This window comes from Bombyx mori, chromosome 1 (assembly GCF_030269925.1).
Source record: "Bombyx mori chromosome 1, ASM3026992v2".
NCBI classification, from domain to species: Eukaryota; Metazoa; Arthropoda; class Insecta; order Lepidoptera; family Bombycidae; genus Bombyx; species Bombyx mori.
Genome location: NC_085107.1, coordinates 12,921,849 through 12,948,444, shown reverse-complemented (window position 1 = coordinate 12,948,444; position 26,596 = coordinate 12,921,849). Strand labels below are relative to the sequence as shown.

The 26,596-nt window shown below is 34.2% G+C and overlaps 1 protein-coding gene across 2 annotated transcripts; it reads right to left on the bottom strand.

Annotated features, from left to right (window-relative positions):
• Positions 1-7: 7 nt before the first annotated feature.
• On the bottom strand, positions 8-26,321 carry LOC101737828 (flotillin-1). Of its 2 annotated transcripts, XM_021350337.3 has the most exons (11): positions 26,073-26,321; positions 22,581-22,747; positions 20,827-21,006; positions 20,152-20,235; positions 15,500-15,718; positions 14,491-14,651; positions 13,444-13,552; positions 12,575-12,700; positions 11,438-11,602; positions 3,275-3,379; positions 2,779-2,823 (listed from the first exon to the last, which is right to left on the bottom strand). In XM_021350337.3, the coding sequence occupies exons 1-10, from the start codon at positions 26,122-26,124 to the stop codon at positions 3,305-3,307; spliced, it is 1,338 nt and encodes a 445-aa protein (XP_021206012.1). In that variant the 5' UTR covers positions 26,125-26,321; the 3' UTR covers positions 2,779-2,823; positions 3,275-3,304. The 2 variants fall into 2 exon arrangements, with proteins under 2 accessions (XP_004929936.1, XP_021206012.1); XM_004929879.5 differs by lacking the exon at positions 3,275-3,379 and having other exon boundaries at positions 8-2,823.
• Positions 26,322-26,596: the final 275 nt, after the last annotated feature.

Below are 26,596 nucleotides of genomic sequence, written 5' to 3'. Positions count from 1 at the left end.
AAGCAAATATTTTAGGTATTAATTTATTGAATATATTATTACGTAATAAAACCACGGTACACATACACTGTAATAAAAAAAGCCACACAGATCATTATTTAGTGCCACGCAGAAGAACAAAAAAAAAATTCTTCACACAAAGTAAATGTAGTGCAAGAAGTGACAAAATTCATTCAAATGTAGATAGCTAAACTGTGAACAATCCGAATAAAACGTGAATATTTTTATTTACGCAACTAAAAATTCTGCGTTGTCAACTGTATAAAATCTATAATATCACAGGACCATCAAAACTACAAAATGTTTTGTTATTGACCTTTGTTCTTGTTCTTGGAGATTAAATTTAAGGACTTTAACCTCGTGAGCTTCTTATATGAACTTTAAAGTGAGAGGCTCAAGCCGCAGAACTAACTCGCCATATCATTATTAATATTTGAAACTGAATATAAAACAAGATAATCTAGTTAATAACACGTTAAAATTAGTTGGAGATTTCATAGATTATTGATAAGAAACGGTGGTACAAACAAAAAGAATTTGTTCATCACAATGAACAAAAAAAAAAACTTAAAACTATTATATTACTGGCACTTAAATAAATGGCACCGAAGTTATTAGATACAAATGTGATGTGCTGTCATAATTTAAAGTATTATTTTATTATGCCAAATAATTAAATAAGTGAACAAATGCTAACAATAAGAATATAAGTTAGAGTACATATACGAATACACCGTTAATAATAACAGAAGAAACATATTTAGAAATTAAAAATAAAATCAAACACAATGCTCCCTTGAAACAATTCGAAAGATTCGTTTATCTGCCATCGAAGCTTTTAGTCAACGATATAATTGGAGCAAATACAAAAGCAGTGTTAACATGCCTCAGATATAATTCTAAGCGATGCTAAAATTCTTCCAATCCAAAGCTTATTAAAATTAAATATTAATCATATTATGTAAGTATACAAAAATTGATGACTTGCAATATAGAACTATAATTATATTATAGTTTTATCTCCAGGAAATAAAACAAAATTGTGACGGTTTAAAAATAAATAACATTATAAATTAAAACAAAAAAATATGCTTCAAAACGAACATATGATGTGTATAATAATTTGTACCAGTACACTTTCGGAGATTTCGCAGCTAACGAAAAATATTACTAAACATCGAATTACTATAATTACTCACTCTTATATACTTTGCGATCGTTTTACAGATAAACAAACAACACCAAACTGCACTTGAACACCAAATATTTATCATTTACCCTAAAGATCATTTTACCTATAAATAAAAAAATATAGATTTCTTTTACTACCTTTGAACAAAATTTAACAGTTTGGTCGTTAAAAATGTACTAAGCATTACAATGTCTACAATATTACACATTGTAAAATAGATCGTTATTATAAAAGTAGCACTACACAGAAAACCAAAGTACTTACGATTCCATTCGAGGGAATTCACAATATTTTAATGGCAAACGGTTCTAATTATTGTTACTTTTCTTCATTGGAGATTCACGGTTTAAATGGATTATTTTATTACATTTACTTTAGTCTGTACATATACAGGGTAAATAAAACCCAAAAGTAACATTACCGGCTTATTAACGGGGTTAGTAACGCTATTACCGGGATAAATTATGCAGCAAAAATTGAGTCAATCAGTGAAGATTTTATAATGTAGTACGAACGCTTGAGAAGCAGACATCTGATTCTGACATGTCTTGTTGTCTGATATCCAAAGCCTTAGATCAAACCGATTTCAGAATAAAATCAATTAATATTAAGTTCATACGAGGCATTTTGGGGAACTTAACTGTCAAGGTCAAATTGTCGAAAGGACGGTGTATTTAATCAGTATATTTGCTACATAAAGTATGCAACGAATTACAGTAAACAATGATATTTGGACCATTGTCGAAACAAACAAAAACAATAAGTTATTTTTGTTTTTTTTTTCTATTGCCCTTGTAGGCAGACAAGCATACGGCCGACCTGATGATCAGTAGTTACCGTCGCCCATGGACTTCAGCAATGCCAGGGGCAGAACCAAGCTGCTGCCTACCGTTAAGTACTCTCCACAAGCCTCGTTTGAAGAAGGACATGTCACAGCGCTCGGAAAACACCGTGGAGGGGAGCTCATTTCAAAGCTGGATTGTACGTGGTATTTAGATATTAATGTGTCGTAAAATACGCTCGCCTGTTGCATCTACTGTCCTGTGTCACCTGTGACACCAACTAACAGTTCGAACGTATTCTAATAGTAATTATAAAAAATCGATGTATTGCTCATTGGCAACCTCGAATCGTCAATGTTATTGACAGGAATCGAAGTACTCAGGTTGAATGTATTCTAAGTCATAATTTGAGTTCATTGGGTAAAAAATATCTATGCAGTTTCATTACGGGAAGAGTTGCATACGTTCGTTTCGTGGGGGTACCTCCGTTCTTCATATCCTCGAGTCAGAGGACAAAACCCGCTTTCAATTGATTGAAAGCTTCCTGTTATTTCCTTTAATGGGTACTGAGGAAATATTTATACAATATATTCTGTTACATGCTACGGCCAGTACATTTTGTGCTAGTGTTTTAACGTATGCCACAATATTTTTATAAACAGTTTACAATATGTAGAATAAATAAATTCACTTAGTGGCACTTTAGGTTGAAGATATTAATTTAACGTTACATAAATTAATAGATAGTGTATATAATAATAATATATAGATAGTTCGTTACAATTGTGATGTACTCATACAATAATTTATTGTAAGATCCACGGAACAGATTTACAGTGCGCGAACACCCTGTGAAAAACAATTCATCATTCATTACTTTATTACAAGCGACTTCTGTTTATATGTACATTTTTATTTAAAAAAAAACTCAAAATAAATAATAAGGATTTTGTTGAAGAATGAAGATTAGATCTACCATGGGAAAGCGTGCAAGTTAATTATAAACGTCGACCGTTAAAAGCTATGTTAAGAAAATTGATTTCAATATGATTGAAACTAATCGTTACGGCCGCATTATGATTTTGCATACTAACACATAAAACATACGTATATACAGGCGATGAATATTATTTTTATGAAATGAATTTAATGAAAACTAAATACGTACATAGACAAAGCGATTTACGTGGACAACATTAAAAGCTACAGACAAACAAATATGCGTAATAAACAATTAGTATGTACAACAATTTGCGTTAATTTTCCTTAAGACTACAATTTATGTTGATAGAGGATTTACCTCGTGAGTAAATGTTTAGACGTTCTCCAGTTATCGCGCCTTCCTCGCCGTATCACCTGCTATGTTCGGTGCCCCCGTCGGTACGATAGGGGTGTCTACCACAGACTGCCATTACCATGGTTACGAGACAATGTTAGAATAGCAATGGTTATTAAATAACGTGCAAATAATAGACCAAGCATAATTAAAATAAAAACATATTTCATAACGTGACTAAATTTATGTTTTTAGTTATATGAAGCTTTAAAAAAATACTGAAATAGACATAATTTTGTTTGATCCATATTTGTACATAAAAGCACATGAATTAAAAAACAAAAAGCATGCTAAAATGAGAACAGATGATTGGTTATGTATCTGTTTTCAAATGAATATATTGCTATTGTTTATTAGTTAATATGAGGTAAGAAAAACTGGAACTAACCAATATTTATCAACAGAAAAAAATGACTATCGTTTAAAAATCAACTACAAGCAGAATTCGCGATGAAAAAGTTATAAAATAAACTTAAATGTCAACATGGCTACTGTTGTGTTGAATCGTACCAGCAATAGCGGCTAAATTTCCTAATTACCGATTTACTAACGACGCTTTATAAGGATTACGTAGATGACGTAACAAAATAAACTAGAGGTCCCGCAGGAGTCGAAATTCGACTATAATTAATTGGAATTGTAAGTTTGTACACTATTATGATTGTATTTTATACTTTTATAATCACAAATTTCGCCAAGACTATACTATAAAAAATATTAACAAAGACAAACAATATTTAATTTATTCTCAATTTGACAACAGACGTCGAGAACAAAAGTTTGACAATAAATAGTATGCATGCGTGTGTGCGTCAAATACATGGTATGTAGTGTGTGTAACGTTTTCTTTATTGATTTAATGTATATTTTATGCATTATTTAAAAAAAAAATTAGCCTTGTGCACTTCTTCTCTATATTCTCTATAAGTGTGGAAAATTTCATACTCCTCCGTCCGCGCAATTTTCGTAAAAAGGGACACAAAGTTTTTGCTTCACGTATTAATATATAGATAATAGATTTAATCAAGGCAAAAATCGCAACGTTATAGAAAGCTGCAACGTTGTGGTGAATTTGAAAAATGTACTTTTCGATCGCACAGTCTCCGTAAACTACGATAGTCGGAATGCAGAGTGCTTAGTGCTAATTTCTTAACGTTCTCGATAGCGTAAAAGTTAACCCAATTTTGTATGCAGTTGGAACAGCGCCCCTAGCGGCAAACGTAGGCGAACGATCCCAGTCCATACAATATTACTGGTGGTAAGACCTCTTGTGAGTCCGCACGGGTAGGTACCACCACCTTGCCTATTTCTGCCGTAAAGCAATAATGCGTTTCGGTTTGAAGGGTGGGGCAGCCGTTGTAACTATACTAAGACCTTAGAACATATCTCAAGGTGGGTGGCGCATTTACGTTGTAGATGTCTATGGGCTCCAGTAGCCACTTAACATCAGGTGGGCTGTGAGCTCGTCCACCCAACTAAGCAATAAAAAAAAATACAAATATGAGCTAACTTTTACCCTATCAAGAAAGTTAAACAACTCGCACTAAGCACACAGATATCCGAAAGTAAAATTCACGTAACCTTAATAAAACTAAATGCAACAATTATTGCTCGAAAACCAAAACCTTGAATAGAGGCGGTATAAATTTTATTATTATACGTTACTAGTGAAACCCGGTCGCGTTCCGATGTGGCTATCATCGCTAATTATATGAAAAAATACGATGTATTTAAATAAAAATGTGATAATTTTCTTAAAAACTTTTTTCTGGAAACTTCGAAGATGAATAAGAAATCATACAAATTAGTGCAAATGTAAATGATGCTCTCTCATAAATATTACAATGTTTCTATATTTATACCAAAATAGAACAGAAAAAACTTCATTTATTGCGAAAGACAAGGTACACATATTAACAGAATAATTAACAATAAGTAATTGATTAATAGATTACAGATGTATCTATTAATAAAACGCAGTATGTAAGCTTTAGCTTTGGTATTTAAAAACTTTTTGATCTATGATATTTAAAATATTCTGTTTTTATTTTGTAGGTCTTAGTTTTTTGATTTTTATATTTTGGAATTTAAATTACATTGCAATCGTGTACAAAAAAAATTTGGTCTTCACCGACTTTTTAGACGATGCTCGTTTTGCCCGTGACCAAAATCATAACTAATAAATAAGTTATGTTAATGAGACGTATTATTTATATATTTAAACGGGTTTGGAGTAAGACAGCAGGGCACATTGTTGTCCGTTACTAGTAGCCGCCAAACACTACGTTTAGTAGCCGCGACCGACATTGCGACAGTGATCGCTTTCGAACGAGTCATTAGCTCGTCTGACAGCTGGCAATAAAAGCAACGCGTCGCCATTTTGTGAACTACCGCTTTGACATTATTTCGAGAAAATGGTGACGGTCTTAATATTTCTAAATATAATTTACGGTGCCGTAAATTATAATAATAATTTTGGTTCATCTTTGTTTTTAAGCTTTTTTGTGTCACACTTGTAGTATTTTAATTTTTAAGGAACCAGTTTTAGTTTTCCTTAATAATTTAAAGACATGCACATTGCACAAGTATTGTGCCCAAATTGGTTTAACCTTTTGGAAACCGGTATTTAATGTGGAGATACTTATCGCGAAGTCGATAAAAATAACTGTTTGAATATTATTTAATAAAATTTCGATATGTCAGGATTGATACCCTCGACTTTTTGATGTTTCAGTACTTTATCTTTCATTCAACCTGGTCTCTGTCATTACAAATAAGATTGCTTTTAATTCAATCGATAAACGATGTTAAAATAGTTACCTATTTCATTCCACAATTTAAGTGAAAGGGTTACTTAATAACTTATACAAACCGCCAATAAAATGACATTGACAATGTTTTTTTTCTAAGTTTATCATTAAAACAACACATCTAAATTTTGACTTTTACAGCACCAATTCGACTACTTCGGATTGTAAGCAAGTAATTGATTTTTTTTTATTGCTTAGATGGTTGGACGAGCTCACAGCCCACCTGGTGTTAAGTGGTTACTGGAGCCCATAGACATCTACAACGTAGACTACGTGTAGTTACAACGGCTGCCCCACCCTTCAAATCGAAACGCATAACTGCTTCACGGCAGAAATAGGCAGAGCGGTGGTACCTATCCGCGCGGACTCACAAGTGGTCCTACCACCAGTAATTACGCAAATTATAATTTTGCGGGTTTGATTTTTATTACACGATGTTATTCCTTCACCCTGGAAGTCAATCGTGAACATTTGTTGAGTACGTATTTCATTAGAAAAATTGGTACCCGCCTGCGGGATTCGAACACCGTTGCATCGCTTCAACACGAATGCACCGGACGTCTTATCCTTTAGGCCACGACGACTTCAAAACCATAATGTATAAACAGATTATTTTTTAAAATGCTTTTCGTGTAACAATTTTTAATAGCGCTATTACAAATTTAAGATCACTATGTATCAATTTGCATTTTATTATCACCACAACAACGACGTTATATTTGACTAATTATCGTCGTTATATTAATCTCAAGTGAGGTCAATTATTATGTCATCGGTTAGTGAAGTCATAGAACAGATAGATACAAATATCGAGCACGCGCATTAGGTTGGCTGCATTCTTTGAAATGTTGTAGCCAAAGTTAAAGAAATACGTAGTCGTCCGTCCACCCCTGGTATACAGCTATGCATACAATTATTACTACTAACGTCGCGCGTTTACTCCACATTTTTTTATAATACATGACAAAATATCCCTTATTATTGCTATCGGAACAGTAAACGATGGATAATATTGTATTATAAGTTATACGTAAACAACCCTACGATGTTTAGCCGGCGAAGTACAACACATTGAACGATATTCATAAGATTAATTATATAATCTAAAGAACGTGCAACAAGAATAATTGTTTTTTTTATTGCTTAGATGATTGGACGAGCTCTCAGCCCACCTGGTGTTAAGTGGTTACTGGAGCCCATAGACATCTACAACGTAAATGCGCCACCCATCTTGAGATATAAGTTCTAAGGCCTCAAGTATAGTTACAACGGCTGCCTCACCCTTCAAGCCGAACCGCATTACTGCTTCACGGTAGAAATAGGCAGGGTGGTGGTACCCACCCACGCGGACTCACAAGAGGTCCTACCACCAGTAATTACGCAAATTATAATTTTGCGGGTTTCATTTTTATTACACAATGTTATTCCTTCACCCTGGAAGTCAATCGTGAACATTTGTCGAGTACGTATTTCATTAGAAAAATTGGCACCTGCCTGAGATTCGAACATCGGTGCATCGCTCAACACGAATGCGCCAGACATCTTATCCGTTACGCCACGACGACTTCAAATATATAAATAAATACTATAAATAAATAAATATAAATAATTATATAAATAAATATTACGTATTTAGGGTAATATTTCTTTACACATACGATCTGATCCAACAACCTAAAACTTCTATTTGAGGTAAGAAAACAATTTGAAAAATTACACCGAATCCGAACATGCGCAATTTTTTTTTAAAGTGTTGCATCTAGTTACTTTAGGACTAACATTTGCTAACGTAAACTACTTCATACAGACAGTGGCATACATCGATAAAGTTCTGCGTAAAATAACATAATTATCACTAATTAACCGACGCCCTGTGTAGATAATTATTTACCTACAGCGAAATATTAGTTTTGGTCAATTTTCCGCAAATTTATTGAAGATTGCATTTGACACTAGCGATTGCTTGATATAAGCGCAATTGGTATAGCATAATTATATGTATTAAGAATTAATTATTAAGAACATGATAACACATTTTATTTGAATAACCCAAATTCGGTACATTATTAATTCCTACTCGCTATTCAGAAGGTTTTTAGTTTCATGGTTTTTTTTTTAATTACTGTACGTGTGCAAACGAGTCCTTGACCTGCTTGGGGCACAGGTGTAAACAGGTCGTATTGGGTAATACGAGGTAATACTAGATCGTACTAAGTACCCAGGTTGACTTTGTTATAGACTCAGCTGGCGCTGTTTAGATTGTAGACAGAGAATTTATAGTAAATTTAAATATTAGCCTTCACTCTGTGTATTTGATATTTGTTTCAATTATATCGCTTCAAACTACTCCGAGCAAATTGATAATTTGTTGCCAGTATAAATATGGAGGGTAGAGGTAAGGAGGGATCATGTTAAAGTTACATGATTGAGTTAAAGTTTCTAGCTGTATGCTATAAATATATAATAACAGTTCAAAAATCTCTTTCGATCGCGCTAGTGAATGTAGAATAGATGAACTGAAGTATACCGAGTTAAAAAAAATTATATCGTTTCCATTAAAGTAGGTAGTTATTTATTGAAAATTACAACATTCAACATTTCAACAACTTACTTTGTACAAAATAATGCATGATATATAATCTTAAAGAATTATTACAACAAAACGCGCACTCAGAGTGATTTTATTTCGTAAACCGTGAATGGTACGATTATAGATTTATTAACATTACTCTAATAATATTTGGCGCTTCCTTTAAAATTTACCCTCATGCTAATGCGGCGCCGCAGTTCGACAGACACTTTTCATATACATAGTTCATTCCCCTTTCGTCTACCCTCCAAAAGTACAAGTTAAATTGCATTGGTCACAGATAACGGATTTATTATTTTATTAAAAAAAAAACAGTTTGACGTCAATGTTCAACAGATTGCATCTGTTATTGCAATGTATTCTTACTGGTACATAACGCAGTACGCTCTATTCCCTAATATAAAGATGTCTGTATGAAAATCGTAAAATCGTGCAAAATTTACTATACGGCTATGATCTAAATCTTTGTTTAAATAATTCTACTGTACGTGTGTATGTCACTGAACTCCTCCTAAACGGCTGGACTGATTTCAATGAACTCTTTGTATGCATTTGGGTAGCGCCCTGGATGGTTTACATTCACAAATCAGCCCGGCTTAAGGCGCTGCAGTCGCTATCTAGGTTATTTATCTATACAGACAACTAAATGACTGGATCGACTTGAATGAATTTTTGCAGGACAACCTCTGTCAGGTCCGCTCGTATTATATGAGTGAAGATAGAAAAGAGACGTAGACCTTAAGTTTCAATGTGGGCAGCGGAATCCGCATTGTAATATCTACGGGCTGCGTTAAAAATAGTTCGGATCGGCCAAGCCATTGCTGATAAAGAAAAACATTGAGAAACGAATTATAAAAATAATGTTGAACTATGAGATAAATCTCAAATAAAATTTAACATTATCTATCAGTCGTGATTGTTTTCTGCTACGTCGTTTCATTGTAAAGTTGAAATATAACAATAAAATATTACAAGAACTATGGTTTCGTTATAGTTACTTATCGATTTCTATAATAACCTCTGATGTTATTATCTACATATTTTTTATCTGTGGCATTTTAATACAGATAAAAAAAATAAGCGACATAGACATTTCAACGATACATCTACTACGACTTTATATTAAAGACACCCGACTCAGGTGACGAGGTAACGCAAAACCGCAATCGCCCGAAGGATGTCTTGTCGAATCCCCCGGATCCCCTCTCGGTGCTTTTAGGATCTTTAAGCACTAGTCACCGTCCTAAAAGTTCGACGAGGGAACTAGCCCATAGACGCTACCCAGTTTCTCGCCGGATCTCAGCTCAGTGGGTCGCGGTTCCTATCCTATGGTAGATTCTATACGAAGCACTCTTGCTAGGGCTAGTGTTGGCAAATTGTATTAGATTGAGCCCCATGAGCATCATACTCGCGTAGCTGGATATAGGCCCTTGAGCTACCAGCAATATTTTTTTATTGCTTAGATGGGTGGACTAGCTCACGGCCCACCTGGTGTTAAGTGGTTACTGGAGCCCATAGATATCTACAACGTAAATGCGCCACCCACCTTGAGATATAAGTTCTAAGATCTCAGTATAGTTATAACGGCTGCCCCATCCTTCAAACCGAAACGCATTACTGCTTCACGGCTGAAATAGGTAGGGTGGTGATACTAGGACCTACCACCATTAAGAATAGGTAGAAAATATGTAAGACTACATTTTTAATCGAAACAAGTATATTCAATTCATTAAATTTTCTAATTTATTTATTGTTAATCGAACACATTAAAGTTTTACAATTATCCGAAAGTGAATTCTAGGAGATTAAAATGTAAACAAGGTGAAGGACCTTGAAGGTTATCGGGTGTTTACCACGGCTTGTGTAATTCGGTTCGAATATCTCAACGTCCATACTTAATATTATTATTATTATAGGCGATATTGTGTTTGTATATTCGTTACGGTTTCACGTCTTAACCTACTCGACTGAGCATCATGAAATTTTGCATTCACATTCTCAGAGGTACAGACAAGGAGACAGAGGTGTATTGCTTTTTTTTTTTTCAAAGTGATTATTATTACATACTAGCTGACCCGGCAGACTTCGTAGTGCCTCAATCGATAAATAAAATACGTAAAATTTTGTATAAAATAAACTTAAAACAAACAAAAGGAATCCCTCCGACGGGGAACACATCAAAGGGAAAACAAAATTGTTATTTTTATTTAATTCCGAACATCTAATCATATTTATCTACCTTTTAAACCTTCTCTGGACTTCCACAAATAATTCAAGACCAAAATTAGCCAAATCGGTCCAGTCGTTCTCGAGTTTTAGCGAGACTAACGAACAGCAATTCATTTTTATATATATATAGATTAGGTAACTCTGTCATAGATTTTATTGATGGAATACATCTTGTCTCTTTGTCTGTACCTCATGAGAACGTGTTTTAGTGAACTATTGTTTATGTAACCATAGCCATCTGAATGTTTTCTACTTCAATTAGTAATTAAAAAAATAAAGCAATTAAAAATTAAATATGTGATATATGGATGGGTTTAAATGCACTGCACAATATATATACATATATATACACAAGCATCAAGCAACGACAAGACACGATAGATTAATTTCAAACTTACCTTACTAAAACATTTTCTTTATTCCAATAATAACAACTAAAGTGCCAATCGATATCTTGGGCATACTAAATTCAAGTTGGAAAGCTTAATATTAAAATACCTTGGATATATCGACTCCGGTGACTCCCTTCACGAGTTCAGGTAAGCACTGTACAATGCTCAATACTTCACCGGTGAGTTTGGCCGCACCGACCTCGCCGCCTCCGCACGACACCATAGTTACCTTCCTGGCTTGGGACAGGGGGGCAGCCACTTCTGCTGCAACCTGTGGTAAATTGACAACAGATACATTAAGTGGCCAGAAGATCTTCAGTAAGTCCGTAAGTGGGTATGCTCAGCGCAGTGTGAATGCTCTTTCACCACCTGCTTACTGGTGGCAGAACGTCTTATGAGTCCGCACGGATAGGTACCACCACACTGCCTATTTCTGCTGTGAAGCAGTAATGCGTTTCGGTTTGAATAGCGGCGCAGCCGTTGTACTATTAAAAGCGGCATTTATGTTGTAGACGTCTATGGGCTCCGGTAACCACCACCCGTATAAGAAAAAAAAACCTCGAGTTATGAGGTATACGTCTCAATTGTATAAGGCTATGCCCCACCCTGCACACTGGAATGCATGACTATTTTACGGCAGAAATAGGAAACAGACTGGTAGTACCTAATCCTGCGAACTTAAAATACACCCCCTACTTTCACAAATTGCGCAAGTATTTAATTAATTTTTTATTTTCGTGAACACGTACAGTACGGTTCATTTAAAACAGAAAAATGGTAACTGTCTGCGGGATTCGACCAGCGGTCTAGTCGCCTCGTTAACACCGGGCATCTTATCCTTTAGGCCACGAAGACTCCGCTTTGAGAAGCTATCCTCTGTCTATAATAATAGTAGCAGAAATCCTTTTCGCTCCAAAATTTGCCAGACCCGTTTCTAATCTTCACCAAATTTTCCCCAAAGGTGGATAACACCATCTTACTTATTTGTGCGAACCATTCGTATGCGCTGTCTGATGGATAAATTGACCTTTATGTTTGATGCCTATGGACTCTGTTTTGTTAAGGATTGTGTAAACTATCTGATGATCGTATGTAGTAAGAGATGCAATACCTATTACTTCAAAAGCTTGTTGATTTAAGAAATTTTCTAATCAAATTTTAAGTGAAAAAGTTGGATCTACACAAGGAAATTAACTTTAAAAGTTAGTAATATGGTCACAACCAGAGTATTAACTAGTTTTACCTTGGGTAGAGTTTCCAGCATCATGTCCACCATAGCGGCAGATCCATATTCCTTCCACGCTTCTGCCTTTTTCGCCATCTGCTCGGCATCAGCAACGGCCTTTGCTTTTATAGCGTATGCTTCCGCCTAAATTTTAAAATATCTAGCGTTAAAAGGTTAAAAAAATTCTTTCAGTTTCCAGCAATCATAATAAAAATTTGGTTAAGCACCACCCATCGTGGTATGCACACTGTTGTGTCTATCTATGGTCTTCGGTGGCCACGTAGCACCAGCTTAAGCGTGGGCTAGTTCCCTAATTAAATGCAATTAAAATCATAGATAATACACATAAATTATTTACAGATGAGCAACTCAAGCACTCAAAACTAAATGTTTACGGGCGTCGGCCACTAGATGGCTTCGCTTCTGTCAATTTCTTATTGCCCTGTTCATGGCAGTAACAAATTACCTATCCAATTTTTTATTTTTAAGGATTTTGTAAAGTTTTCACAAACTACTAATTGATAAAATTAAATCAATTTGTCTATAACAAATAAAGACTTGTATGATTTATTATTTTTTTGTTTTCTATGTTTAGTTACACAATAATTAAATGTCTTAACTTTAACAACATATAAGTTTAGGGGCATCCGCTACAAGATGTCGATAGTTTCCATACAAAAATTTTTTTTGTCTTAAAGTATCGCAGTTTCAGGGCCCTGATTAAAATATACCGAGACGGGTTTCCCAACAATTGCAAACCTTTCAATACATCTTTCGAGCATAGCAAATTCCGATAAACAGGGGCATATGAATCACGGTCATGTTCTTACATATTTATACATTAAATATTTCACGATGTACATATTATTATTTAAAATATTACTCACCTCTCCTCGTACTTTAACCGCTTCCGCCTCAGCTTCGGCTTCGAGCACTGTCTTCTGCCTGTGCGCTTCCGCTATCTTCTCTAGTCTGAACTTCTCAGCTTCGGCGGGTCTGTCAAAAAATACTTCCAAATTAATTATTATATATATGTAGGGTAGTATATGTATAAGTAGTATAGCCTTAAAACTAATAAGCTGTGCAGAGGATTTCGAAAATTAAAAGCTACTGTATTTGTTTTAGACGTAAAGAGATGCGAAGTTATTTGTTTTGGGACGATAGTGATTTTATTTATTCATTGTAAATAAACAAAGGTAGTTGAAAGGTAATTGAGATTTTCTTTTTTTTAACCAATATAAAAAAAGGAACAAGGTCATCAATTCGACTGTATTTTTTTAGTTTAGTAGCTCTAGTAGCTAGTTTAGTATCAATAAAAACAGTGATTATGGTCGAATTATGATAATCAGTGGGCAAGCACTACTTTTTTTTAAGGGATTTTATGACCTGGTAATTGAGACCTTTAAGTCATGTCTTATTTTAATTTATATTCATATTTTTATGAAAAATGATATTATGGAGTGAAATGAAATGAAGTTGATTAATTTGAGACATTAATCAACTAGGATGAAATAAAATGAGATGATATGGGATGAAATATAATCTCAGTAAAATGGTGCTCATTTACTAAGATTTTTTACTTTTGGAGGATCCCGAGAAGTTAGGTCCAGCGGCTTTGTTTCATTTTCCCACATTTGTGCACTTTCACAGTTATTAAACAGTTAATAAACCACCATCATTACACATTTAAACCCGAAGAAACACTAAATAGACAAAATAAAACAAATCACACAACTTCACTCCTCGCGTTCCCGCCAAAAAGTCCGCAAGCACTAGTAATATTAGAATTTACACAGATTATATTAAATAAATTTAGGATATTTATAGATTATAAATTGGGGATCCGGCGATTTTCTCCTGTGGAAAAAAAAGTCTGACAACCCTCAGACATTACGCTGACATTTTTTTTTTGGTTCAAATAAGGAATTAATCACCTGCGTATTGTGGCTTCCAGTTCCTTCTCGCGTCTTTGTACTTCCCACTTCTGTACGGCGATCTCCTGGGTTCGCTCCACGACCGCTATCTGCATCTGTTCCTCTTTGATACGCTGTTTCGTCTTGGCAGCTTGTAGTTCGTAGGCCATCTCGGCTTCGGCCTATGCAAACATTATTTTATTTTTTTAAACTATTATAATCGAGTTCTATTGTAACCAAACACGTACGTCCCGTTTTATAAGATACTAGCGGCCCGCTCCAGCTCAGCTCGAGTCTTTAACAAAAATTTCAACGATATTTGACGTAGTTTTATATTTAAAAATAAAACAACACTAATTGCGGCATAACTACAATAGTTAGACATATGCTGTCGCGACACTTTTTGTAATTAATAATGTGTTCTACAAAGTCGTAGTACATTGTTTTGTTCTATCATCAATAGTTTTCGCAGGACACGCGATGTAAATAATATTTTAGGTATTTTTTTTACACCTTGGGTTACGTTATTGGAATTTTAGTAAAGATCCCTAATGTTTTTCAAAAAAGATTACCTATAGCCTATGTTACTCGGCAATAGTGTAGCTTCCAAACAGTGAAAGAATTTTTCAAATCTGTTCAGTAGTTTCAGAGTCTATTCAATACAAACAAACAAACAAATCTTTCCTCTGTATAATATTAGTATAGAAGTATAGATTACAAAGAATTGTGTACTCTATCAATCTTACAAAATTCAGGCATGTGTAATTCATATATGTGTATATATCGACAAATCAGTACCAAACTGCTACATGTCAATCTAATTCAATTCATTTGATTAAATATCAATATTTTATTTTAAACCAATTCTAAAATAACGAATTTCTGATGAAGTCTATAAGATAAGGCCAAACGTAAACATTAATTAACAGTTTTCTGAAGACAAAAAATATGAATTGTTAACTCAACATCACTTATTTAAGATTCGCTGCACCATGGTTTAATATTCACAATCATATTAATATAGTGTCACCTTTTTGGTGTGAACTTCTACGTCGTAAGCGGCCTTCTTTAGCTCAAAGTCCCGCTGAGACTTAGCGATCTCCGTATCGTTCAGGAACCTGGCGGCCATGCGTTGCTCCTCAGCCATCGCCTCCTTAATCTTGGCTTCGGCCTGAGCTTCAGCTTCGCCTATACGTGCGTCGCGCTTCACTTCGGCTGTACGAGCCATACCTAGAGCTTTCAAGTAGCCCTGTTGAAAAAAAAAACAAAATATCAGAATGATTAAGTATTGTCTGTGGATTTCGAGACATATGACTCTTAATTAAAAATACCCTTCACGGTTTAATCTCATGTATGTTTTGTTCACTATTTTGAACGTTCTAATATCACAGACGGCAACAGACCGGATTACACCGTAAAAGGGTTTTCAATCGAATGCCATATTAGGAAGTTTACTTTTTTTAAGTCACTGGTAACATACATACAAAGCGTAAAGAGACTTTTTCCGTAGCTGAATCAGGAATGACATACTGGTGTAACGTGCATCCAAACGTAAGCGAAGCACAAGCAAGTGTAGTTTCATTAGATTCATATTTCGTAAATTCCATGTGTCAGCGGATTTATTTTTACATAAATTCTTGTGAAATAAACAGTTTCGTGATAACGTGTCAGATATATATATAGGTCGACTCGTTTATTTTCGAGAACTTTCCCAATACCCCGTTCGGTTTAGCGAAATCAATTCAATAGTGGCACAAGCCAAATATTTCGTTTTTGTGCGCGGTTAACATTACAAATGAAAATACGCGCAAATGTAATTTGGAAGATTTCCACTCCCAAGACGTGACTTCTAATTTACGATCTATATAGCTGTCAGAGTGAAACTTTCGAGTTGCTATTCATAAAATATCTTGCAACGTTTATGAACAAACCCCTAAATGCTTTATAAATTTAGACTGTTTATTTTATCAATCCAAGTATTATCACAAAAGAAAATGTTGCTGCTGTGTACAAATAAAAAATTGTATCGCCGACGAACCGGATAAGAGGTTACAAGATAACCGTTCTTAGATGTTATGGCTGATGGCCCGCAATGGATTTTAAATTGCGCCACTATTGAAGTCAGTCAGCGATGGAATGAGAACAACATGTATACATCTAAAGCGTTACTATCTAAACAACAAAAAAATTCAACTTGTGTACGCTATTTAAGAAGACTTCGTTGGTATAATGAAGTTTAGATTATAAGCAAACACAGATTTGCATGACACCTCTATTTCACGAGTGCATTGAACACAGATAGCTTTTTATTTTAATATTACAACTTACATTTAAATGTAATGCTGTGGAAAAAACACCCACCAAGTAAACAAGTGCACTGTATTAATACTTCATTCTAAATACTGATTACATTAAATTTTTACATTGCCTTTACAATATTTGATGTACATTTATTCACAATTCGTAAAATACAAAATAGTTCAGCGTCAGTCGATAGTGGTTTAAAGTGGTAACCTAGCCAGGGTCGTTTAGAATCTCTACGGAGAGGCACTGCTTTCTCTATTTACTCTGTAGAGAGCGTTTGGTTATGCCGTGATGTGATATGTTGCTCAAATCAGTTTTTTTTTTTAATCAGAATACCCAACAACAATATGGAATTCATCGATATAACCTGGAACTAGGCATTCGCCCGAAGTGCGTGTCTAGAAACGTTTCCAAAGAGTTCCAAAAAGTTCTGATATTAACCTGAAAACTACCCTCAGCAGTGAATGGCAGCTCGTCTGTGTCTCTTACTTTCGTCGATGTCCAAGGGCGAGGTAGCCGTCTTTCACAAAAGCAACAAAAATATGTAAGTACTATCTTAATATAATTCATTCATGCAAGCTTTTTTTTTCAAACAATTTATTGAAGCATCTTCTACCACATTATCACTCACAACAAAACATACCTTGGCTCCCTAATGCCCATCACGCATAAGGAAAAATAAAAATTTATTCTACAAAATCATCTGACGTATTACTACTTAATGCTAACTAAAAATTACTAAGATAATTTCGCTAAATTCAACAGTGATCTCGGACGATATTTCAACTACATATTTGAGAAAAAAACAACCCGCGATATCTTTATGTTGTATAAATATCTTGAGCGTATATAAATACATATATTTTTTAATAATACGACTAAATTAAAACTAATATTTTTCTTTTCTCGATTTAACGGCTTATTTATATTTTATATTTTATTTTTCAAGCCCGATGCCCTTTGTTGGGCGATCGTTGCAAAACTTTACAAGATCACGTGCTAGGCAAATCCGAAGAATTTGTCATAATCAAGCATAACCGTCGGAGCAAGGAATGTAGGTCGTTAGGTAGAAGAATTTGACGTAAAACCTAGACCATCCACACAGTGGACACAGCCCACTGAGTTTCTCGCCGGATCTTCTCAGTGAGTCCCGATTCGGATCCGGTGGTAGATTCTGCGAAGCACTGCTCTTGCTGCGGCTAGTTTTTACTTTATTTATAGCTTAGATGGCTGGACGAGCTCACAGCCCGCCTGGTGTTAAGTTGTTACTGGAGCCCATAGACATCTACAACGTAAATGCGCCACCCACCTTGAGATATAAGTTCTAAGATCTCCAGTATAGTTACAACGGCTGCCCCACCCTTAAAACCGAAACGCATTACTGCTTCACGGCAGAAATAGGTAGGGTGGTGGTGCCTACCCGCGCGGACTCACAAGAGGTCCTACCCCCAGTGAAGTATTAGCAAGTTCTCTTAGGTTGAACCCGTGAGCTCACCTACGTATCGGCGCGTAATTGGAGTAGCCCCTTAGCCTAATAACGATTAGTTAACGGGAAGCATCAATATTAACAAGTATTCGAACTAAATATATTTCAACAATATTCAACAACTTCATTTGATTTTCTAGTTTAACATAACTCTTTAAAAATTATAATGTGACCTGTATTCATATTATGTATCATTATGTATTGATTTTATAATTTCAGACTCTTCAAAGGCAATTTCCGTGGCCGTGTGTCATTCTAATCTGCGAAATAAAGTATTCAACGTTCTATTCTATGTCATCTATTGTGGCCGACAGATAACGATAGACTAACTGTAATAAAACTATGAATATAACTTGCGATAAGTCTTTAGGAAAATATTTTTTTTACAATATTTTTTTTATTGCTTTGATGGATGGACGAGCTCACAGCCCACCTGGTGTTAACTGTTGTTAACTGGTGGTTACTGGAGCCCATAGACATCCACAACGTAAATGCGCCACCCATCTTGAGATATAAGTTCTAAGGTCTCAAGTATAGTTGCAACGGCTGCCCCACCCTTCAAACCGAATAGCATTACTGCTTCACGGCAGAAATAGGCAGGGAGGTGGTACCCACCCGCGCGGACTCACAAGAGATCTTACCAATCATTCGTGACCGAGTGATTAAATCGAACCAAAATCAATCGTGAACATTTGTTGAGTACGTATTTCATTAGAAAAATTGGTACCCGCCTGAGATTTGAACACTGGTGCATCGCTCAACACGAATGCACCGGACGTCTTAGACGTTAGGCCACGACGACTTCTTTAACAAATAAAAGAATACAGATAGTGTCGCTCTCCGTACATATTAATTATCGCTTTATGACTTTTCTTTCTCTCCGTTTTATTTCCGCATCTACTATTTGGTACTTTTATTAGTATGTTTGTGAAGCACCTTCCATAGATACGCGTAATCTATTTTTATCCACAAAGTACTTAGAGTTTAATATCCTATAGCTTTAAATCAGCGCAATAGCGAATTTTTTCACAGCGTAAATGGTAGTTTTACTTTTAAAATGAAATCCTTTTTTTTTCTACCTAAGCTGATAGTCTAGTCTCTAGAGAGATCATATCAGCGTCGCCGGGCTAGAGAAATCCTTAATGATTTACTAACGTACATAATGTATTCTTTAAACGTCATTGGAACTCGCAATGGTTGCAGCGTGCACAAGTGTCGCAACACACAACAACAACTACTGGATTTATTGCCGAAAAGTTCATTGAAGTCTCAACAAAATCTTGAAAGTTATTTCATTGCATTTCACTTTTAGTCAAATGGTTCCAGTAATACAAGACTAGGCCTTATGGGCTACGTTACCTTGGCCCAGCTAAATATACGTTTAAACAAACAAAAAGTATACCTTTAATTAACAATCGTTACATTGTTATCCATACGATGTCGAAAAGGTTATTTTATTTAGCCCAAATTTATAAACAACGTTAAATAAAATACAATAAAACAGCAACAGAAATGAGTCTGTACATTTGAATAGATATACAAAAAAAACGTTATATTATTTAATATGCATATTATGTAGCTGTGTTGCCATGGTGATAATAAAACTAACTCACATTTCACTTTCTCCACGACTTTCACAAATTTAACATAGATAAACCTAAGACAGACCTAATTGAATTACGTAGCTCCCCTTATCCCATTGTACGATACCCGCCTAAAACGTCTAACGATTACGTTCCAAATAAAGAAATGATAGTTTATGTGATGTCTCTTAGAAAAACTGCAAATATACATATAATAAAAAACTCACTATACCACTAGGCTAGGAGAACAATATTGTATGAATTACTGTTGTCTGTCGACTACGTTATGTTATCTACTAGGAAACCTACCTCCTCGTCTCTGATGTCCTTCAAAGTATACGACACAACTGTGATTCCCATGTTGATTAGATCACTCGACGCAACTTCGAACACCTGGAATGAATAAATAAATATTAAAATGTGTTTTTTTTTGTTCAAGAATTTCTGTGTATGACTAAGGCAAACGACATCTTAATGTGAACTCCAGTGTTTTGAACTGCCATACTACACATTATATGAGTACGAGAACAGCTTGAAGTATTTGTGCAAAACAGGATGGTTCAAACAAAGGCCTGCAAAACTTATGTTAAAAAAGTTCATTTTCAATACAAAATGTATAAATGTAATATATATTTTTTTAACACTGGCAACATTTATCATTTACGGGCCAATAAATAGTTGATGGCGTATTTTTTTTAACCCACATACATTTCTAGTCTGGACAACGCTGAACTACAAAAGTAAGAACATCGGTTGCATAGTATAGTGATACAAAAAAAGGTTCAAATCATAAAATACCTGATACCGCTACGTGCTTACGAACGGTTCCCACTATAAGGGAATAATATCGTGTAATAAAAATTACCAGTATTCACGTTGTGTTCATTAACCCCGGTACGCATGATGATGGTTCCACATATGTTTTATTATAAATTGCTATACGTATTCTTCTTTTAATTTCGTCAAATAAACAATACAACGAACCTTTTTCGAGAATATTTTTCTGTCTTTGTATATTTCCTCGACCGTCATAGATCCCATTATAGCACGTTGGTGACCCTCCAGCGTCACCAGGGCTATGTGCTGAATCTCTTGCTCCGTTTTACCGAGAAACTGCTCACACGCGGAGAGCAGCATCTCGGAATTCTGACCTTGAATTTTGACCTGGAATTTTGGCGTTCAAAAGGTGAAATTTTAGAGGATCCATTAGCTAATCTCACGATGGTACTGTTGTTTGAATCACATGTAGGTATAAAGCTATTACATTCTGCAATGAGTCAATTTACTAGAAATGTTCATAAATATTCACAAGACGACTACGATATTTCGCAGGCATCGAGACTAACCAAAGAAGTATTCGATGAATGAAATTAATACTGGCCCGTTGAAATAATCTAAATTAGAAAATGAAACTAACAAAAAAAAAACGAGTAAATAGTAGTAATGAAAAACTAGTAAATACTATACCTATATACGACGATATATCTAATCATTGCGTAATTTGAAATTACAAAGGTAATTAGATGTTTTATCTTAATTTAAAAAAAGCTGATAAGTGTGATAAGAAAATGAAACACGTTTAGAGTTATTTAGCAGAAGTCACTACAAAGATTGCTATTGAAAAGTAAATTATAATAATATTTAAGAAACGAAAGATGTGTATTCTACATTATTTAAAATCCTTTTTCTCAATATTATTCACTGTTCGCGTTGTTTAATTTTCAAGATTACTATCTTTTTTACGGTGGGCAAATATATTTCTTTTCATTTAAAAAAATAATACTTAGTCACTGCTTCGGATCTCTCTACATATAAAAATATAAGGATAGGCTTGATACATAACAAACATTTTCTAAAGAAAACCGAAATAACGTTATCGACATGCGTATACACGCGATCGTATCCATTCGTGTTTGCCCTACAACATCTTTCTGATAAAGATAGTCAATTGTCAGTTAATACGATAGTAAAATCGACATTGACAATAACCTCGCTACACTCCTGATAAGTATAAAAAATAGCAAAAAAGGAATTTTATATCAATGTATTGTTTGCGAAGTGATGAAAGTTGAATGTTATCTTTACGCACCGGCATTAGATTGATATGAACAAACTTATTATTTTTACGTTTGTGAGAATTTACTAATTTCCATTAAAACTGCAACAATTTGTAAGTGGTTGCCATCGATGTAGTGAGATGATTATTGGGATATAATACAAAGGTTTTTTTTTTTAAATAGTTACAATATAATGTTATGCAAAATAAGGGAATATTAATGCGTATAAGAAATCACGAGTCTCTTTGCTGCACGTCCGCCACAACGCGATGCGTCAATATTTTAAGGGCCATTTTGTCTTAATACTAATATTATCTCTAATATTATCTCTTGGAGATTGAGTATATCTAAATCCGTTAGCATTCATTTAAAAAGTGAGAGAATTAAATGCGTAAGTTAGTAGTTAGTAAATCGATCGATCGATTTCGAAGTTACTTAATTGCAGAAAAATAACGACTGCTGCTAAATCGTTTTTAAGCCTTGATCTAGACTAGACTAGTTTATATGTGCTACAATAAATAAGAAAGTGTGGTAGGTACTTGGTAAAGATATGTATAGGGTGAAACAAGCATCTCTTTATCCGGGAAAATGCAACGTTTTTCATTTACTCTGAATTACAAATATGTATAATGTAGGTAAAATTGAGGAGCACGTCCAGTTAAATAATTAATGCTTACAAACCTGAGCGATTCCAGTAACCGAAATGGGCACACCCTGACTGGTATAGACAGTTGGTGACTCCACTTGAAGGGTCATGGTGTTTAGAGATATCCGTTGTACGCTCTGGATCGCTGGCCATACAAAGGCTCGACCACCAGGGACCAGGAGTGGCTTGGAATAGCAGCATCCTGGGCGAAATTTTAGGTTTACAGTTAAGTTGCCTCATCAGTAATTTTGCATTTAAAAGAGAATTTCTTGTCCATAGCCGCGTTTATCTTCGCGACACTGCCAACGTAATCAACTAATGCCACTATGATTTCGAGATTAATTATCAAATGTGTGGCGGTCGCTTTTTCGCTTTGGCAAGACTATGTCTTAATAAAAAAAAAGGAAATAAATAAAAATAAAATAAATTTTTTATAAAGATTTGTACATAAAGATTCAACGGCTGTATGGTATTACACCATAGATCGTATGGTGTAAAAATATTAGCTGTATATTTTGCCAACGCCCCGTTCGTTGCACACAGGTCTTGAATAAACTTTAAAGACATTTTTTTACTGTTTTTCATATGAAATTATTAAACATTATACAATTAATAGAATCAAAAGCGTAAACCATACTCAAACACAACAAGACCACGCCCGCACAAACATACTATAGTAAAATAGTGATTAGCAGATGTTGACGTCACAACTCAATTAGGTCTATTGGTGTGAGTCATCAGCACCAACTCAATTATCCTCTGTATCTGCGATAAAACGAATGAACGTTAGATGAAAATTGAACGTCAGTGTAACGAGAATTGAATTTAAAATAATTAAAACACATTTTCAACAACTAATTTTAGGTGTATAGCCACTACTTAAACAGACAAGTTTTTATTGAGTCGTGATAAAATAAATCCGTAACGTCTGCAAAAACTTGTAATGCAGTACAAAATCAATTTAGGAAAAATATTCTGAAATCTGTGAACGTCATACATCAATATTAATTTTGAAATGATTGGAGCCGAGCTACTCTTATTGGTTTAACATCTCGTTGGACTTTGATACAAAGTGAATTAGAAGTCGAAGTGGAAGGACAATGACATGAAATAAAAGAAAATAACATACATGCCGAAAAGTAATTTGATGACGATGAATTTGTTTTTATGAAATTAAACTTTTATTAATGAGTTCCATATTTTCCAGCATACCGGATTAATCATAGTGCTTAAGTATGCACGTGACTATGAACATGAATATCACATTAAGTCAATCATAAAGCTTACACCAAATTTGAAGCTTCCCAAAAGGACAGTCTAATTCGAAATTTAACCTTCACAGTAAGGTTCATATGCAGTTAACTATTCATTGTTTTATAGATTATATTTGGGAGTTAAAATTTTTATATATTTTTCTATTATACTAGATGGGTAGTAAATTATATAGTAAATTAAATTATATTAATGGTAGTAAATTATATTAGATGGGTAGATGATTTCATGGTGTTAAGTTGTTTCTGAAACCCATAGATATTGTGTGCATGCTACCAACAAGTCTGAGGGCTCACCGATATTGGTAAAATGGTCGCAATAAAAATAGACAGGACAGTGAGGCTTGCTGATCAAGAGACACAGAATGCCCATCACCATTTATTACTCATTTTCCTGTCCTTCATCATGAAGTCACTGGTGTGCAAGTGTTCGAGACGTTTTTGCTTAGAAAAAATAGTGCCTGTTTGTTACATTGAAAGAAAATGACAGTATTATGTTATGAATACAAAAAATAATTCTATATAAAGCAAGAATTCCCAAAAGGGCCAATACCTGCACACTGCAATAACTTAACAAACCACAAAGTATTTAAATTTGTAAGTATTTTATATCAATAACAAGAGATGGGATTTTTAAAGTAATTTATTTTATTAGCCGAGTTATTAGTTTATTTTGGAAAGGGGGTCTCTTGTTCAAAATAGTTTGGGAATCCCTGATATAAAGTTTTACTAAATCAATGTAATTAATTAAATAATTGTTTTTTTTTTAACACAGGAGTCAATTCTAATTATGCCGTAAGACAAAATATTAGTTCCAATAAAATTATGATCATTACATCCTGCTAAAGCCACAGGATTAATTCCAAGTTTTATTAGTACTCAAGATACAAATAAAGGAAAGTAATAACAGAATTTGGTGATAGCATCATCTGTCATCAGAAGCTGGAGGGAGTGGGTGCCTTCATTTTGACTATGAGGTTAGAAAATTGCGATTATTTATTTATTTACTTATTACACTTCATCTACATGTTTAACTACATTGGTGGACTTAAAGCCTAAGCCATTCTCTGCCAATCAACCAAAGGTAGTGCAGAGTAAATATTAGTAGGATCATTGTAATACAAATTTAACACACAAATGAATATAAATATATACAGATACAATAATAAAGAAAGTAAATGCCCTAGACATAGACAAATACAGTAGTATGCATACTTACCATAATGTAAGTGTAAATGTATTAAAGGAATATATTAACATAATTTTAATAAATTAATGATGATTCCACTAATTTCCCCAACAGCATTCTCAGAACCCTTAACTTTAATGTGCACGAGTTAGTAATAATGGTCCTGATAACGAAAAGGAGCGTATTCCATGGCAGAGCGGACTACATGACAAGAATAACAAACATAACTAGAACTATTTCTGGGATAGCGATTTGATAGGCTATGGAGGGAACTTAGAGCCCACTAAAGGCTAGATTGAAAGTATTGACAATAGGAAATTTTATAGGAGGGAGGGTTGAGAGGCACACAAATCACTTCACTGGCATATGGGTAAAAGGGCGCTGAGTAAGAAATACTTAGGGTGATACAGAACACGGGGAATACAAGAAATTTTCTACCTGACATCAGATTATGTATAATACTAAGAGAAGATAAGAATTTATGAGCGTTGTTTTCAGGGTGGCAGTTATTATTATTGGTTCGGATGTAGTCTAATAATACTCAATATAATTCAACATAAAATTATAATATTGAATTTGCTTTAGTCTTCTGATTAATATCATATTGGTGCTGTAGTTCAATATTATGGTAATAAAATAATTGTACCTTTGTTATTATTTGGTGAATTATAAAGTAGGTATGAATTTAGTCATTTTACTATCTGAAATTTTATTAAAAACCCAAATAATTATCTATTGAATATATATTAAAAATATTTATTAAATAGTTGTTTTTTCATTCTATAAATACTACAAAAATAATCGAATATGAGTTTTTATCTGCTTCTCATAATAAGAAATATTGATGAAATTCGCATTAAGAAGAACCGAACACTAATTACCTTTTATGCTTCCCAACGAAAACAAGGAAAATTAGTTGGAAACTAAAGTTTGTTTTGTTTATAACGGAGGCTCGTTCGCATGTGCAAATTTTAACTTTATAATTCATGGCATTTCTAAAATTACTTCAGAGAAGATGATGGAAATAAAATAGTAAAATCACGAAAACAAGGTTGAATATACTATACCTGAAATCACGAGTGCTTCGTTAGGGCCACATGTGACGAACCCCCAAGTCATTTCGAATATTAGTCAGACGAAATTATTATACAATAATATTATTTTTGCTCTTAGTTTATGTTAAATCGTAAATTATTGCGTCTAACAATATTCATAACAGAGACTCTCTTTTTTCTACCGACAGTCGATTCTTAGTATTCTTACTATTTCTTACCACAGATGACACACAGAACGGTATTGCCATAGGAAGAAAAAAAGATCACGAATTCGGAATTTTCAATCCACAAATGTTCAAAATCCTTATTTTTTTAACCGTTTTGTGCGAAATTATCTACGAAATCCTTGTGAATCTAACACTATTCTGTAGAACAAAGCAAAAACCCACTTTCCTGTAAAACAGAAAAAACCGCTCTCCTGCGATTGTCAAGTGAAGTACACTCGTAAAATGTTTCTTACATTCTGAAAAAGAATACCCTTTAGATATTTACAACTATAGGTCTGTTAATAGCATAAATTACATACATTACAAGCA

Coding starts and splice junctions, on each gene's coding strand:
- LOC101737828 (XM_021350337.3), bottom strand. CDS start 26,124: ATGACTTGGGGGTTCGTCACATGTGGCCCTAACGAAGCACTCGTGATT. Junction 20,236..20,826: donor GAAAAATATTCTCGAAAAAG/GTTCGTTGTATT, acceptor TATTCATTCCAG/GTGTTCGAAGTTGCGTCGAG. Junction 13,553..14,490: donor CTGGAAGCCACAATACGCAG/GTGATTAATTCC, acceptor ATTTTTTGACAG/ACCCGCCGAAGCTGAGAAGT.